At 44.0% G+C, this 15,755-nt stretch overlaps 2 protein-coding genes across 2 annotated transcripts; both read right to left on the bottom strand.

The window, feature by feature from the left end:
* Positions 1-1,099: 1,099 nt before the first annotated feature.
* LOC142250004 (olfactory receptor 5V1-like) lies at positions 1,100-2,038 on the bottom strand. Its single transcript, XM_075322069.1, has one exon. It carries the CDS (start codon positions 2,036-2,038, stop codon positions 1,100-1,102), a length of 939 nt encoding a protein of 312 aa, XP_075178184.1.
* Positions 2,039-11,965: 9,927 nt separating this feature from the next.
* Positions 11,966-12,900, bottom strand: LOC142250003 (olfactory receptor 5V1-like). Its single transcript, XM_075322068.1, is given in 2 exon segments — positions 11,966-12,739; positions 12,742-12,900. Coding segments are annotated over 2 exon segments (933 nt in total).
* Between the last annotated feature and the right edge of the window lie 2,855 nt (positions 12,901-15,755).

Below are 15,755 nucleotides of genomic sequence, written 5' to 3'. Positions count from 1 at the left end.
CGGGGTGCCCGTCCGTTTGATAAAAAGCATCCCAATCAATCCAGGTAAGGAAGAAAAAAAAGTTTTCCGGCACTGGTCAGTTTTTCTTTCTTACCTGGGTCATGGATCTTTCTCTCAGCTAAGGTCTTTCAGGGAATATGAGAGCTTTCGGACCCTTCTGTGGTCAGGGGGCTATAAACTCACTTCACTGACACCCGTCCTTACTGATGAGGGTTTCTGGTGCTAACTCCTCTTCTTGGCATAGCATTGCCTTTTATATTTAGTAACTGCATCATAGGTGTCACCTGAGCCAGAGGAAACACAGTCTATTCTTTAGTTCCTGCTTCTAATATTCCCAGCAATGGTTCTTGTTTTATGTTTTTCGGCCAGCAGATGGCGACACTTACTTGCAGACGTTTCTGCATCCCCCTCTCACACACATCTTGGGAAGATTTGGTACTCGTTCATAATAAGAAGTTTCCTTACCTTGATTTTCATGTCCAAGGCCCTGAGCAGGTTCCTACCGCCAATTTCTCATGATTCCATTCTAAAATGTGGCTCCCAATATCTCCGCAGACCCTCCTATGTGGTCTGTCTACCAATCAGCAAAAAAAAAATGCTAAAAATGTAATACGATGACAAAATAAACTATCATAATTCTTTAAGCAACAATCTATAATAGAAGCTCCGATGGTGTTCCTTTGAAGCACTCAACGGTGGGAGCAATGGTAGCAATAATTTGGTACAGGGCCGCTGCAGCCTGGGATTAAATAGTTACACATACAAAATGATAACTAATGGCTCTGGCTCTACTGATTCATGAAGATGTGAAGATAAACAGAAATGGAGGTAACAGGTTTATTCAGGATAAGACAAGCTTCGCGATTCTGAACTGGACCAGTGCCTTACTCAGGCCATATTACACTAACAAAGAGCAAGAATTTATATACATGGTAATACAAGAAAAGAAGATGACCTCCTGGGGATGTGTCAAAGGTCACGACACTACAGAAAAATAAGCATTTTTAAAAAAACATATTTTGGATTAGAACCCAGGATTCTACCTTAAGCAGGTAATGGTGCTGCCCCCCCAGTGTCACTAAGCCACATCCTGATGATATCACCGATGGTCATGTTTTCGCATGTATGGATAGACGGCTCTCTTCACAGAATCCTTCAGATCTTTGTTTCTGATACTGTAGATCAGAGGATTCAGTAAAGGGTTAATAATGGCATATATCACGGACACTACCCTATTAAGAGTAAAGAGATTACTGGTGGTGGGCACAAAATAAATAAAGATAATTGACCCATAGAAAATAAACACCACAGTGAGGTGAGAGGTGCAGGTGGAGAAGGCCTTAAGCTTTCCATGATTGGTCCGGATCCTCAGAACAGTGGATAAGATGCGAATATATGGAACAAAAGTGATGGCAAACGCCCCGATTCCGAAGCTTCCACCTACCACTAATGAGACCAGGATGTTTAGGAAAATGTCAGTACAAGAGATCTGGAACAAATGAGGAAGGTCACAGAAGAAGTTATGGATGATGTTTTGACCACAAAAGGTCAACTTGAGTGTGAATAATGTCTGAACCAGTGAATAGATGAACGCAAGAACCCAAACCCCAGAGGCCATCTGGGTACAAACCGCCCAGGACATGATCTGGGTGTAGCGGAGGGGGTGGCAGATGGCAACGTATCTGTCATACGACATGACAGAGAGCAAGAAGAGCTCCGCACTGGCCAAGTAGATGAAGAAGAAAACTTGGGTTGTGCAGGCCGGTAGAGATATTAAGTGGTTATTGGTGACCAAGTCACGGAGCATTTTAGGAGCCGTCACTGAAGAGTAAGAGACGTCTATAAAAGCCAAGTTTCCGAGAAAGAAGTACATTGGAGTGTGAAGCTGAGAGTCGGTAAAGACAAAAATGATGATTAGGAAGTTTGTGATCACAGTCAAGAGATAGATGAAGAAGAAAATGAAAAGGAGATGGAAATTGTTTGGATAATTTGAGAGGCCGATAAGGAGAAATCCAGTGATCTTAGTCAAATTCCTCATGGCTTTGGTTAAAGTCCTTCAGATGCATACAAACCTGAATTGCTTGGATCAAAGAGACATTGGTAATTAACAAGAAGAACTTGAGGATACAAGAGGTCAGCACAGATGTCACCTGAAGGGTTCATATTGTTTAGGTGGAATTATTGATGCCTGATTGATATAGAGAAATCTTCACCTTCTCAGGAGACATCAGGCTTGGAGTATTCCTACAGATCCTCAGAGCATTCATTATATTTTCCATTTTTGTGTTTTCACTTGAGATATTTAATTATTTTCCAGGCAGTTTTAAGTTGGTATTTTGTTTATATCTCACTGCCCATTCACATTGAGATGGATTTTGGGTCCAATGCTTTTCCTTCTGTGGATCTTCTGTACAGCAGCAGCAAATCTAAATCCAAAAAGTGATCTTATCCACTAAAACGTGGATACTGTACTAAGTGTCAGCGATTGCAAAACACTAAAGGGTGTCTGCCAAGAATCTGAGAGGGTAACAAGTCCAGTGCCTGAGGACGAGATCAGAATAGGGTTGGAACGACCCATGAAGGAGAGTGGAATCTAGTTTCGACTGTCCGTAGCCAAAAAAAAGTTGGCCTGTGTTGAATTGTTATTGTTCAGAGTAACCATAAGGTGAATGGAGTAGGCCTCATCGGGAGATTAGTTAAACAAGGATCTTGGGAAGATGAGCATCAGGAAATCAGTAAGGAGTAGACTAGGGATGATCGAATACCGCAAATATTCGGCAACGCCCATATTCGCCGAATAGGCCGCCACTATTCGACGATTTGCGAATATTCGATGCGCAATGTAAGTTTATGGGAAACCCGAATAGTTGCCGAATAGCAACTATTCAGGCTTCCCATAGACTTACATTGCGCATCGAATATTCGCATAGTGGTGAACTATTCGTCAGATATTCGCAAAGCCGAATATTGCCGAATATTTGTGATATTCGATCATCCCTAGAGAAGACCCTAAAAGATGAGCATTGGAGGATCTGTAAGGGGAGTATTATTATGTTTTGAAAGCATTATAGATAGGGATTAGTGGGTCTGGCTGCAGTTTACTTAGAAGTTCAGTTCAGTTCTTGAACTTGACCCCAAACCACGAATCCCATAGAAGTAAATGGAGACAAAAATGTCTGTGCTGTTAAATGGCTGCAAAATGGTAGTAGTAAGGTCTACGGGGGTTACAAAGGAAGCAAAATGGGGGTAAGAGTAGGACAATTGCTCTGCAAAGAAATGTGGATACGGAAATAAATTAAAGGGGTTCTGTCACCATAGCAATCATGGTTTCATATCAAGTAAATTAATAAACTAAACATTCTAAGAGTGCCCTGACAGAGACTGATTTTAGACTTCCTCCGCAGAAAAACAATTTTATAAAAGGCCCCTACAAAGCCTGTTTCACAGTTGACCCACACAAAGCCAAAATTGTAAGAGTGCCACCACAGAGCCTGTTTTCACAGCTCCCCCTACAGAATCTAAATTTCAGTTCCAGTAGTGTACACTACAGCTGCTGCAGTTAAGAAGCACGTAGTTAGATTTGGTATTGAGCTGACGATCCGCTATCTAGCCTTGTGTAACAATTATGTAGATACTCTGGAATCTGATAGCGTGGAATATCATGAAACTGAGACAAGGGTTGGGTAAATACTCTGTATTAAATAATAAACAATGTAAATAACAAAGAATAACTGAAGGCAACTACAAATTAAATGTAAGAGCAAACTGCACTAATATGTGAATGTTCAGACTCCATATGCAGTATTGTGCACAACAAACCAATACGCGAAAGTCCAGAATAATATGCACAGCAAACAGGTGGTGAATGTCCAGAATAATATGCATAGCAAACAGGTGGTGAATATCTAGAATAATAGGGACAGCAAACAAGCAGTTTCAGTGTACTTCCTAGGGCTGAACAAAATCCTGCACATGCCCAGCACACAGTCCGCACAGATTGAGTCCTAGATGAAGATCACTGATCACTAACCGAGAAGCTAGTTTTTACAGAGCAAGGAAATCCAGCAATAACAACTCTTCTCCTAAGAGTTGTGAAGGGAGGGAACCGCAGCCAGGATCAGGGTAATGCAGCGTTGACTGCAGGCAGTTGAACAGTACTGAGGCAGAGCACAGGATAAACATGCAGCAGGAAGTCCAGAACAAGCCAGGAATGACTCACGAGTCAGTTGCACAAAATACTCAGGCAAGGAATGGATCCCGTAAAGAAAAAAAGAGGACCTAGTGTCACCTTGCACGGGTGCTCAGTAGAACAAAAATTACAAAAAGAGAGAGAACTCCGGCACACTGTATATTTCCCTTAAAGTATGAATAGACACCAGTAGTTGAGTCTTGATCTTTTCTTTTATTAAAGTGAAAAAGTGCTGTACAAAACAGGGAGTCCGCCAGATGACAACGTTTCGGCGCCTAGTGGCCTTCCTCGGGTCAGACACACTGAGATGAGCAGGAATCCCTACACAATCATGAGAAGATGAAATACTTGTACTATACCAATGGGTTGGAGTTGTCGTGGAAACAGGATATATAGGTATATGGTAGATGCAACTCCTTATTCCTACGTGGTAGGGTCGTCATATGTCCCTCTATGATGAGGGAATGGGCTCACATCATATTAATACTTCTACTGCGGTGCTGGTCAATGTTTGTTGGAAAAATAACTCACAGAGTTGTTGGTTGTCTGAAATATCATATATCCCAAGGTGGATGGTGAGACAATGTCATATCCAGGATTAACTATGAAATCAATTATGTGTGGGAGCCAGGTTAAGGGGAAACTTCCTCAGGGCTGGGGTGCAGAATCCTGGGTGAATCCTGGGTGAATTCCAGGCCTTGGCCACTTGTGGAGTGTGTGAACCGCGTGTTCTGTGTGGTGCCCAAAAATTCCTAAAATTCCCCTACAGAGCCTGTTTTCATAGTGGACGCACACAGCTAAGATTGTAAGAGTTCCCCCACATAGCAGCAATTTTTTTTAATAAAGCCCCTACAGAGCCTGTGTTCAGGGCTTCCCCACGCATCCAAAATTGACATAGTTCCCCCACAAAACATGAATTTTCATAAATGACACTACAGAGCCTGTTTTAACAGTTGACCCACAGAGCCTTCAGAACTCCTTTAAATAACATAGAAAAAAAACCCAAAAAGGCTTGAACCAGGAGGCAGCGGTCCAAGTGGAAAAGGAGGTGGAGGTAGACATACCGGTGTATGTGGAAAGGTGGAGGAGATATCCAACACTGTTTTTACTGTTTTGGTTTTGTTTAGGAAAATGACAAATTAAGATAGAATAAAAAAAAGTCTTGAACCAGGAGGAAGATGACAAATGGAGGAAGTGGACATGGACATGGCGCTGTAAATGGAAGAGGCAGAGGCAGCCAACATTTTTTTTTATTTGGGGAGGCACCAAAACATTGGGAAAGGCAAATAGAGTATACAAGTGGCTGAGTGCAGCTGGTATACTTCTCTAGCCATCCAAAGGTCCGAATAAGTCCTGTGGGATCCATGCCTGGTTTATTTTAATGATTGTGAGCTTGCCTACATTGGCTGTGGACAGGCGGATGCACCTGTCTCTGATCACACCCCCTGCCGTGCTAAACACACTTTCCGACAGTACACTTGTTGCAGAGCAGACTGAATTCTCCAAAGCGTAAAGGGCAAGCTCAGGCCATGTGTCCAATTTAGAGACCCAGAAGTTAAATGGGGCAGAGCCATCACTCAGTACAGATAGAAGTGTGTACACATACTCTTCCACCATGCTATTGAAATGCTGCCAATTGCTAATACGGATAGTCGTGCCTGATGTTGTCGCATTCTGAGGAAGTTTTTCCACATCGTGGCCATGATAACCCTCCCTCACAAGGTAGTGCCGGACTCCAGCGGACCAGCTGCATTGGCCACTTTCTCCTTCTTTGTTGCCTTCCACTGAGCCCCTGCTGTCAGGTAGGAATGCCGTCAGTAGTGCCTCTATCAACGTGTGCTTGTATTCACATATTTTACACTCCCGCTTTAGTGACGGAAGTGAGGATGGTATATTGCCCTCGTAGGGTGAATCCAGCAGGATAGTGTCACGCTGCCAGAAATGACAAGTGTGGCACGTGCATTCAGATCAAGAAGAACCTGACGCACGACAAAAATACAACAAACTATACAACAAGTATGGGGGAACACCGGGGACACAATAACAAAGGTGGGCCCTCGCTCTAGTTAGATACCTCCTATCCTCACCTGTAGCTGTCCCTAATCTCCTAACCAGGCCCTATACAGTCTCCTCAGCTTTCGCTGAGCGGTAACCTGAGACCCTGAAAAAACTCTGGAGATGCCCTGGCTAGTGTGTTATCAGGTTGGAGACGCTAGCCCTAACGGTGCACTAATATGACACAAGGAAGGGTAAGAGAAACAGTGGAAAACAACAGCAAAAAAAAGGATTAAGTCTGGCTTCTGGAACTCTCCTTCACAGGACCTTCCACCAAGGTGGCCAGAGAACAAATGGATTTGTATCTTCAGTAAAGATTGCTGGGAAACACATCTACTTAAACCTGAAGGAGTGTGGCTAAAATGCAGCTGCAGCTGAAACACTATGCTAGGAACTGCTAGACAACAAAACTGACATTAACTCCTGATGCACTGAAAGGAATGAAACCACATTTAAATGTAGAGTTTCAGATGAAAATGAGGGCTCCCAACCCTGAATCCGTCACTAGTCTCCTAAAATAGACAGACGACTGTGACAGTACCCCTCCTTTCAAGAGAGACTTCAGGACTCTCAAGACTGGTAATGTCGTTCACCTCAAATGTGAACAGGCCCCCCTGGTTACCAGTTGGAGAGACAACACATTCACGGGGAAAGGACCTGTGGACAATGTCATGGGTGTTAAGTGCTGAAGATAGCTCCATGCATATGGCCATAGGTTTATTAATGTCAATAACTCTAAAGGCATCAATAAACCTCGAGCCTAGAGCCCCAGATGCACACTTCAACCTGCTGTTTTTAGTGGACACCCGCACATAGTCATTCTTACACAGGTCCGGACCTGAACGTTTATTTCCATGCATGCACCTGATAGTTGAGGAAAAACTCCTGTCCGAACCGACAACGGAGGAGTCTCTCCGTCCATTCAATAGCTTATGCTTTGGTACCGCACACTTAGTGGGAACGACTACCCTCCCCCAATCACCTCTACCGAGGCTGCACTCAGGCCTAATCTCATTTTTTTCAATAAAGCCTTGTCCCCTCCTATAGCGCAGGAAATCATGAGGGACCATAGACCTGAGGTCACTGATGGCTCATAGACCCTAAAAATACATAAACAGGAGATGCTGCTGTCATTTTTGTGGGAAATGTGGATGGAGAGAGGATCTTAGCACTAAGTCAGAGAGACCCAGTACACAGAATCCAGAATATATTGTATGAGGCGAAGAGATGGGAGCTGATCTGTTCCGTGTCTGCTTTTGCAGCCACCTGATATTGCCGTATTATCTGCATCAAATTATTATGAGTTCAACAACAGACACCTCTGTTTATTCTAGTTCTATCTATGCCAAATTAGTGAGAAGCGAAACTCAACAATCACCGCAGGCTCAGTCAGTTGTATTGGAGGTAGAGTGCTGGTCCACTGCAGCATTTGACTTAGTAGCCAAATTCTGTGTCCCCCACATCCCCTGTATTTGGTTCTTTTTGCAGTAAGTGCAAATTCAGCAGCTGGCAAGATAAAGGAGTGGAAAAAATGGCCTGATATGACATCTCAGTCACCATCCCTGTGCTGCAGCTTCCTATGCAGAGCGCTGCAGTGGAGATTAGTTTGTTATGAACAAACTGCTGCGCTCTTCATAGGCAGTGACTGAGATGACATAGCTCTCAATGGGATACAGTTAACGATCGCACAGCAATGAAAAACAAATTATTTTCCATTGCAGCACTCTGCATAGACAGCAACTGAGATGACAAAGACTTCACTTTGCTTTCCTGCAGCTCCCCACCTCTCCTCTCACTTGTAAATTTTGAGAGGAAAAAAAAGACCTGTTGAAGAAATGGTCACCAATTTAATATAGGGCATCCTGGAAAAAACCCACTAATATTATATTAAACTTCTAAGTTTTCACATACTTTTGACTAGGTTTTATGTAAAGATAATAAAAGTTCCAATGAAAAAAAAAAACAAAAAGAGAAAAAAGTTTAAAAGGTTACTACAATGTATAACTTTTATTTTCATTTTGAAATTCAGCAAAAGGTAGAAAATAACCAGAGGGTGAAAGAGCAAACTGGAGGATAAGGGTTCAATAATGGAAGGGATTACAGGATATGGGGCACAAATTACTTGCCTTGCCCCACGTGCTGGTAGCCCACATTAATTCGCTGGGCTCAGAGATGCCTCATTTTAAAATGATGGACGGGATAATGTAAAATGATATATCCCACACCAGGTCACCTGACGGTAGGTAAAGCAGGTAAACGTCTGACCGTGCTGTGTGTTGTCTGTCACATGTGTCTTTGTAGAGATCTGCAAGTGATCGGATGCAACAGCGCAGATAATGGGGAGTCAGCGGTAACTAAACCAACAACTGTTTATTAACTATATAGAAATGAAGGATTATGAGAGATAACATATGACACAAGTAACAGTGGTAAAGCAGAGTACGTCACGTAGGATAAATCAGCAAAACGGATATCCAGATACAATTACAGTATTATTTACACAGTATTACTCCTATTACTAGTATATAACGGTCACTGTCAGCATCAGCATACTCTAGATCCCGGGAGACATCAGTGACATGCTATTAGTTACCATACAGTGTACAGGCCCTAGCAGAGTCAAAGACGTTACTTGCTAGGCCGCAAGTCCAAATTGGGAGTTTCCTCACACACTATATAGGCTGGCTGCCTCCACTCTCTGAAGCGCGGCCTAAGTCCCTACTCAGGACTGTATCTCTGCACAGGAAGCAACGTAGTCTGTGGCTCAACCACAAAGTCTAGGCTCTGGACCTTGACTGACATAGTCTGTAGCTCGACCACAAATGTTGGGCTTTCAGGTACTTCTGCTGGTGTTACTTATGGTTCCTCTTCTGGCTTTACTTACGGTTCTTCTACTGGCGTCACTTACGGTTCTTCTACTGGCGTCACTTACGGTTCTTCTACTGGTGTCACTTACGGTTCTTCTACTGGCGTCACTTATGGTTCTTCTACTGGCGTCACTTACGGTTCTTCTACTGGCGTCACTTATGGTTCTTCTTCTGGCGTCACTTATGGTTCTTCTTCTGGCGTCACTTACGGTTCTTCTACTGATGTCACTTACGATTCTTCTACTGGCGTCACTTACGGTTCTTCTACTGGCGTCACTTACGGTTCTTCTACTGGTGCCACTTACGGTTCTTCTAGTGGCGTCACTCACGGTTCTTCTACTGGCGTCACTTACGGTTCTTCTACTGGAGTCAGGTAGCAGGTTTAGTCAGGATAAAACAAGCTTCGCGATTCTGCACTGGACCAGCGCCTTCCTCAGGCCATATAATTACACTAACAAACAGGAGGAAGTTACACTGCTCAAAAAAATAAAGGGAACACTAAAATCCCACATCTCAGACCTCAATGAATGAAATATTCCAGTTTGAAATCTTTATTCATTACATAGTGGAATGCGCTGAGAGCAATAAAACATAAAAATGATCAATGTAAATCAAAATTAATATCCCATGGAGGTCTGGATTTGGAATGATACTCAGAATCGAAGTGGAAAATCAAATTTCAGACTAATCCAACTTCTGTGGAAATTATTCAAGACAAGGAAATGAGGCTCAGTATTGTGTGTGGCCTCCACATGCCTGTATGACCTCCCTACAGCACCTGGGCATGCTTCTGATGAGGTTGCGGATGGTCTCCTGAGGGATCTCCTCCAAGACCTGGATTAAAGCATCAGTCAACTTCTGGACAGTCTGTGGTGCAACGTGGCCTTGGTGGATGGAATGAGACATGATGTTCCAGATGTGCTCAATTGGATTCAGATCTGGGGAACGGGCATGCCTTCATCATGCAAGAACTACTGATACACTTGAGCCACATGAGGCCTAGCATTTCATGCATCAGAAGGAACCCAAAGCCCACTGCACCTGTCTATGGTCTCAACATGGGTCTGAGGATCTGATCCTGGTGACTAATAGCAGTCAGGGTACCTCTGGCAAGCACATGGAGAGCTGTGAGGCCCTCCAAAGAAATTCCACCCCACACTATTAATATCCCACTGCCAAACTGGTCATCTTGAAGGATTTTGAAGGCAACAGAACATTCTCCAAGGCGTCTCCAGACTCTGTCATGTCTGTCACATGTGTCAGTGTGAACCTGCTCTCATCTGTGAAGAGCACAGGGTACTAATGTTGAATCTGCCAATCTTGGTGTTTTTTGGCAAATGCCAATCGCACTGCATGGTGTTGGGCTGTAAGTACAACACCCATGTGTGAACGGCGGGCCCTCATACCTCTCTCATGGAGTTTGTTTCTGACAGTTTGAGCAGACACATGGATAATAGTAGCCTGCTGGAGGTCATTTTGCAGGGCTCTGGTGCTGCTCCTCCTCTTCCTCCTTGCACAAAGGAGGAGGTAGTGGTCCTTCTGCTGAATTATCCTCCTACGGCTCCCTCCATGCCTTCTGGTGTACTGGCCTGTCTCCTAGTATCTGCTTCATGTCCTGGACACTGTGCTGACAGACACAGCTAACCTTCTTGCTACAGCTCTCATATATATGCCATCATGGATGAATTACACCACTTGAGCAACTTCTGTAGGTTGTAGACACCACCTCATGCTACCTCTAGGGGTGAGAGCAATGACAAAATGCAAAAAGTGACCAAAACAACAGCCAAAAAGAATGAGAACAGAGAACTGATGTGTGGTCACCGCCTACAGAACCGCTCATTTATAGGGGGCATCTTGCCCATTTCCTATCATTTCTACCTGATTTTTGTTCCATATGCAAAACGGGAGGAAAAATTGACTCACAAATTAGTGTTGCTTCATCATAACTGGACAGGATAATTTCACAGAAGTGTGATTCACTAAGTATTCCCTTTATGTTTTGAGCAGTGTATATACATGGTAATTTAGGAAAAGGAGATAACCTCATGGGGATGTGTCACAACACTACAGAAAAATAATTATTTAAAAAAAAAAAAGCAAAAAAACCCCCCAGAGGTTGGATTAGAACCTAGGATTCTACCTTAATCAGATAATGGTGCTGCCCCCCGTGTCACTAAAGCTGGGTTCACACATAGCGACAGCAACGTCGCTGTTACGTCACCATTTTCTGCGACGCAACAGCGACCTTGTAAGTCGTTGTTATGATTGCTGCTTAGCTGTCAAACACAGCAGAAGCAGCAGCGATCATAACGACACGCGTCGCTGTGCTACATGTGCAGAGAGCAGGGAGCCGCGCACACTGCTTAGCGCTGGCTCCCTGCACTCCTAGCTATAGTACACATCGGGTTAAATACCCGATGTGTACTGCAGCTACATGTGCAGAGAGCAGGGAGCCGGCACTGGCAGCTAGAGCAGCAGACGCTGGTAACGAAGGTAAATATCGGGTAACCAGGGAAAGGTCTTCCCTTGGTTACCCGATGTTTACCCTGGTTACAGCTTACCGCAGCTGCCAGACGACGGCTCCTGCTCCCTGCTCGCTTCATTTCGTCGCTCTCTCGCTGTCACACACAGCGATGTGTGCGTCACAGCGGGAGAGCAACGACCAAAAAATGAAGCTGGACATTCAGCAATGACCAGCGACCTCACAGCAGGGGCCAGGTCGTTGCTGGATGTCACACACAGCGACAGCGACGGGACGTCGCTGCAACGTCACAGAAAATGGTGACGTAGTAGCGACGTCGTTGTTGTCGTCGCTGTGTGTGACACCACCCTAAGTCACCTTCTGATGATATCACAGGTGGTCATGTTTTCGCATGTATGGATGAATGGCTCTCTTCACAGAATCCTTCAAGACTTTGTTTCTGATACTGTATATCAGAGGATTCAGTAAAGGGTTAATGAGGGCATAGGTCACAGACACCACCCTATTAAGAGTAAAGAGATTACTGGTGGTGGGCACAAAATAGATAAAGATAATGAACCCATAGAAAATAAAGACCACAGTGAGGTGAGAGGTGCAGGTTGAGAAGGCCTTAAGCTTTCCATCATTGGTCTGGATCCTCAGAACAGTGGATAAGATGCGAATATAAGGAACAAAAGTGATGGCAAACGCTCCGATTCCGAAACTTACATCTACCACTAATGAGTCCAGGATGTTTAGGAAAATGTCAGTACAAGAGATCTGGAACAAATGAGGAAGGTCACAGAAGAAGTTATGGATGATGTTTTGACCACAAAAGGTCAACCTGAGTGTGAATAAAGTGTGAACCAGTGAATAGATGAACCCAAGAACCCAAACCCCAGAGGCCATCTGGGTACAAACCGCCCAAGACATAATCTGGGTGTAGCACAGGGGGTGGCAGATGGCAACGTATCTGTCATACGACATGGCCGAGAGCAATGAGACCTCTGCACTGGCCAAGTAGATGAAGGAGAAAACTTGGGTTGTGCAGGCCGGTAAAGATATTAAGTGGTTATTGGTGACCAAGTCATGGAGCATTTTAGGAGCCGTCACGGAGACGTCTATAAAAGCCAAGTTTCCGAGAAAGAAGTACATTGGAGTGTGCCCACCTGGGAGTTGGTAAAGACAAAAATTATAATTAAGACGTTTGCGATGACAGTCAAGAGATAGATGAAGAAGAAGACAATGAAAAGGAGATGGAAGTTTTGCGGATGATCAGAGAGGCCGATAAGTAGAAATCCAGTGATCTTAGTCAAGTTCTTCATGGCTTTGGTCAAAGTCCTTCTGATGCATACAAACCTGAATTGCTTGGGTCAATGAGACATTGGCAATTAACAAGAAGAACTTGAAGATACAAGAGGTCAGCACGGATGTCACCTGAAGGGTTCATACTGCTTAAGTGCAATTATTGTTGCTCGATTGATATAGAGAAATCTTAACCTTCGCAGGAGACGTCAGGCTTGGAGTATTCCTACACATCCTCAGAGCATTCATTATATTTTCCGTTTTTGTGTTTTCACTTGAGATGTTTAATTATTTTCCAGGCAGTTTTAATTTGGTATTTTTTTTATAACTCACTGCCCATTCACATTGAGATGGATTTTGGGTCAAAGGCTTTTCCTTCTGTGGATCTTCTATACAGCAGCAGCAAATCTAAATCCAAAAAGTGATCTTATCCACCAAAACGTGGAAACTGTACTAAAGGGGGCTTTACGTGTAAAGCCCCCTTTAGTGTCAGTGATTTTAAGACACTAAAGGGGGCTTTACACGCTGCGACATCGCTAGCGATGGCTAGCGATGTCGAGCGCGATAGCACCCGCCCCCGTCATACATGCAATATTGTGTGATCGCTGCCGTAGCGAACATTATCGCTACGGCAGCATCACACGCACATACCTGTGCAGCGACGTCGCTGTGACCGAAGAACAATCCCTCCTTCAAGGGGGAGGTGCGTTCGGTGTCATAGCGACGTCACTGCGGCGTCACTAAGCGGCCGGCCAATAGAAGCGGAGGGGCGGAGATGAGCGGGACGTAACATCCCGCCCACGTCCTTCCTTCCGCATTGCTGGTGGACACAGGTAAGGAGATGTTCAACGTTCCTGCGGTGTCACACACAGCGATGTGTGCTGCCGCAGGAACGACAAACAACATCGTATCTGTGGCAGCAACAATATTAAGGAAATGAGCGACGTGTCAACGATCACCGATTTTGAGACATTTTGTGATCGTTGATTGTCACTCCTAGGTTTTACACGCTGCGATGTCGCTATCGGTGACGGATGTGCGTCACTAACAACGTGACCCCGACGATATATCGTTACCGATGTCGCAACATGTAAAGCCCCCATAAAGGGCAGGGGTGGATTTAGGGTAACCAGGGCCCCGGGCTGTTCAGGACCCATGGGCCCCCCCCCCCATCCCTACACATGGGTCATGTGACAGGTCATGTGATGGGTCATTCATCTTACACCTGAAACAAATAATTTCTGAAAAGTAGTTGCCGAAACTATAACCTAAAAAAGATCCACTAATCTAATAAATATACCCTTCAGTTTAAATAAAACCATGAAGGCTACTTTCACACATCAGTTTTTTGCCGTTAGGCACAATCCGGTTTGTGCCTAATGCAACGGATCCGTCGCAGATTGTGGAAAACCGGATACAACGGATCCGTTAAAAAAACCCTGATCCATTGTAGCAGTTTGTACCGAAAATCCAGCAAAGGGGTAACCTGAGTGATGTCACCACTGACAGCGCGACTCACTTAGTTGTTCCGTGGAGCTCACAGAGAGTGATTGTGCTCTACGGCCGCTCCGGTCAGCTTCCGATGTAGTAGATGTAGCGGCTCCTATTATTAACCTAATAGCTCGCAGCTCCATTGACTTTAATGGAGGCAGTTTTTTTGGAGAGAAACTGTAAAGCGCCGGGTTAAATTTTCCCGTCAAAACATAGTCTATGACGTTCCCTGAGTCACATGAAGCGTTTGTGCAATATTTCGTGATTGTAAATGTGACAGTGCAAATTCCTTTAGGGGACATATACACATACACACACACACACACACACACGCACATACATACACTGAGCTTTATATATTAGACTAGTTGTAGTACCCGGGCGTTGCCCGGGATAGTAACTGTCTCTCTGTCTCTCTCCCAGTCTCTATCTGTCTGTCTCTATGTCTGTCTCTTTCCCTGTATGTCTCTGTGTGTCTATATACAAAAAATAAGGTCTGGCTCACTAATATAGTTGGTGCCACAGGGGAAATATCGCAATATAGAAAAAAGTTAACTCGGGCACACAGAGAAAAAGAAAATTAGAATCAAGGTGATACTTGAAATTCAGTTTGCTTGTTTTTATTGGTGCAAAGGTAAAAAAAATAGTTCTAACGTTTCGGCCCTAACATTTGGGCCTTCATCAGAGATACTCTATATGGTCATAAGTAGAATAAATACGTATTCACATGTGTGGGAAATCCAGAGAAAGGGGGGGCAACAGAGGCACACTGTGAAAGGGGGGGCAACGGCGGCACCATATGTGAAAGGGGGGGCAATGGCAGCACACTATGTGAAAGGGGGGGCAACTGAGGCACACTATGTGAAAGGGGGGGCAACAGAGGCACACTATGTGAAAGGGGGGAATTTTCTATAAGGTGGGGACAAGGGTGTCTTCTATCAAATTGTTCTTTGGCATCTGATCTATGTAGTTTAAATCCTCCATTCCCAATCCGTACACTGTGGATGAACAAAATATTCATAGAACAATTGGGGGACAGCATTTTGTAATGTTTATAAATTGCCAGTGCCCATAGATTCCACCATAGTAAAAGGATTAAAGATAATAGGATCTACTCCTGCAAAGATACCAACTATGTGTAAACACACACAATGAAGTATAATATATCCAATATAAATTTATTAAAGTATAAATAACTATAAACACATAAAGTATATGCCACTCCGTGGCACAATATAGATATCACAAAAGATAAAAAGAAAGAGAGACAAATTCAAGGAGCAAGTAAATCTCATCAAGGTGGGGACCAGGTCACTACAAAAATACCATAGTGTAAATATTAATGATAGTCCGAAGGCAAAAGGAAAAGCAGGAGGAATAAATA

The sequence above is a fragment of the Anomaloglossus baeobatrachus genome, chromosome 8, assembly GCF_048569485.1.
Source record: "Anomaloglossus baeobatrachus isolate aAnoBae1 chromosome 8, aAnoBae1.hap1, whole genome shotgun sequence".
In the NCBI taxonomy this organism is placed as follows: Eukaryota; Metazoa; Chordata; class Amphibia; order Anura; family Aromobatidae; genus Anomaloglossus; species Anomaloglossus baeobatrachus.
This window is presented reverse-complemented; position numbering and strand designations above follow the sequence as displayed.

Bases quoted from the DNA above. Each gene is read 5' to 3' on its own strand.
- LOC142250004 (XM_075322069.1), bottom strand. From the start codon at position 2,038: ATGAGGAATTTGACTAAGATCACTGGATTTCTCCTTATCGGCCTCTCA.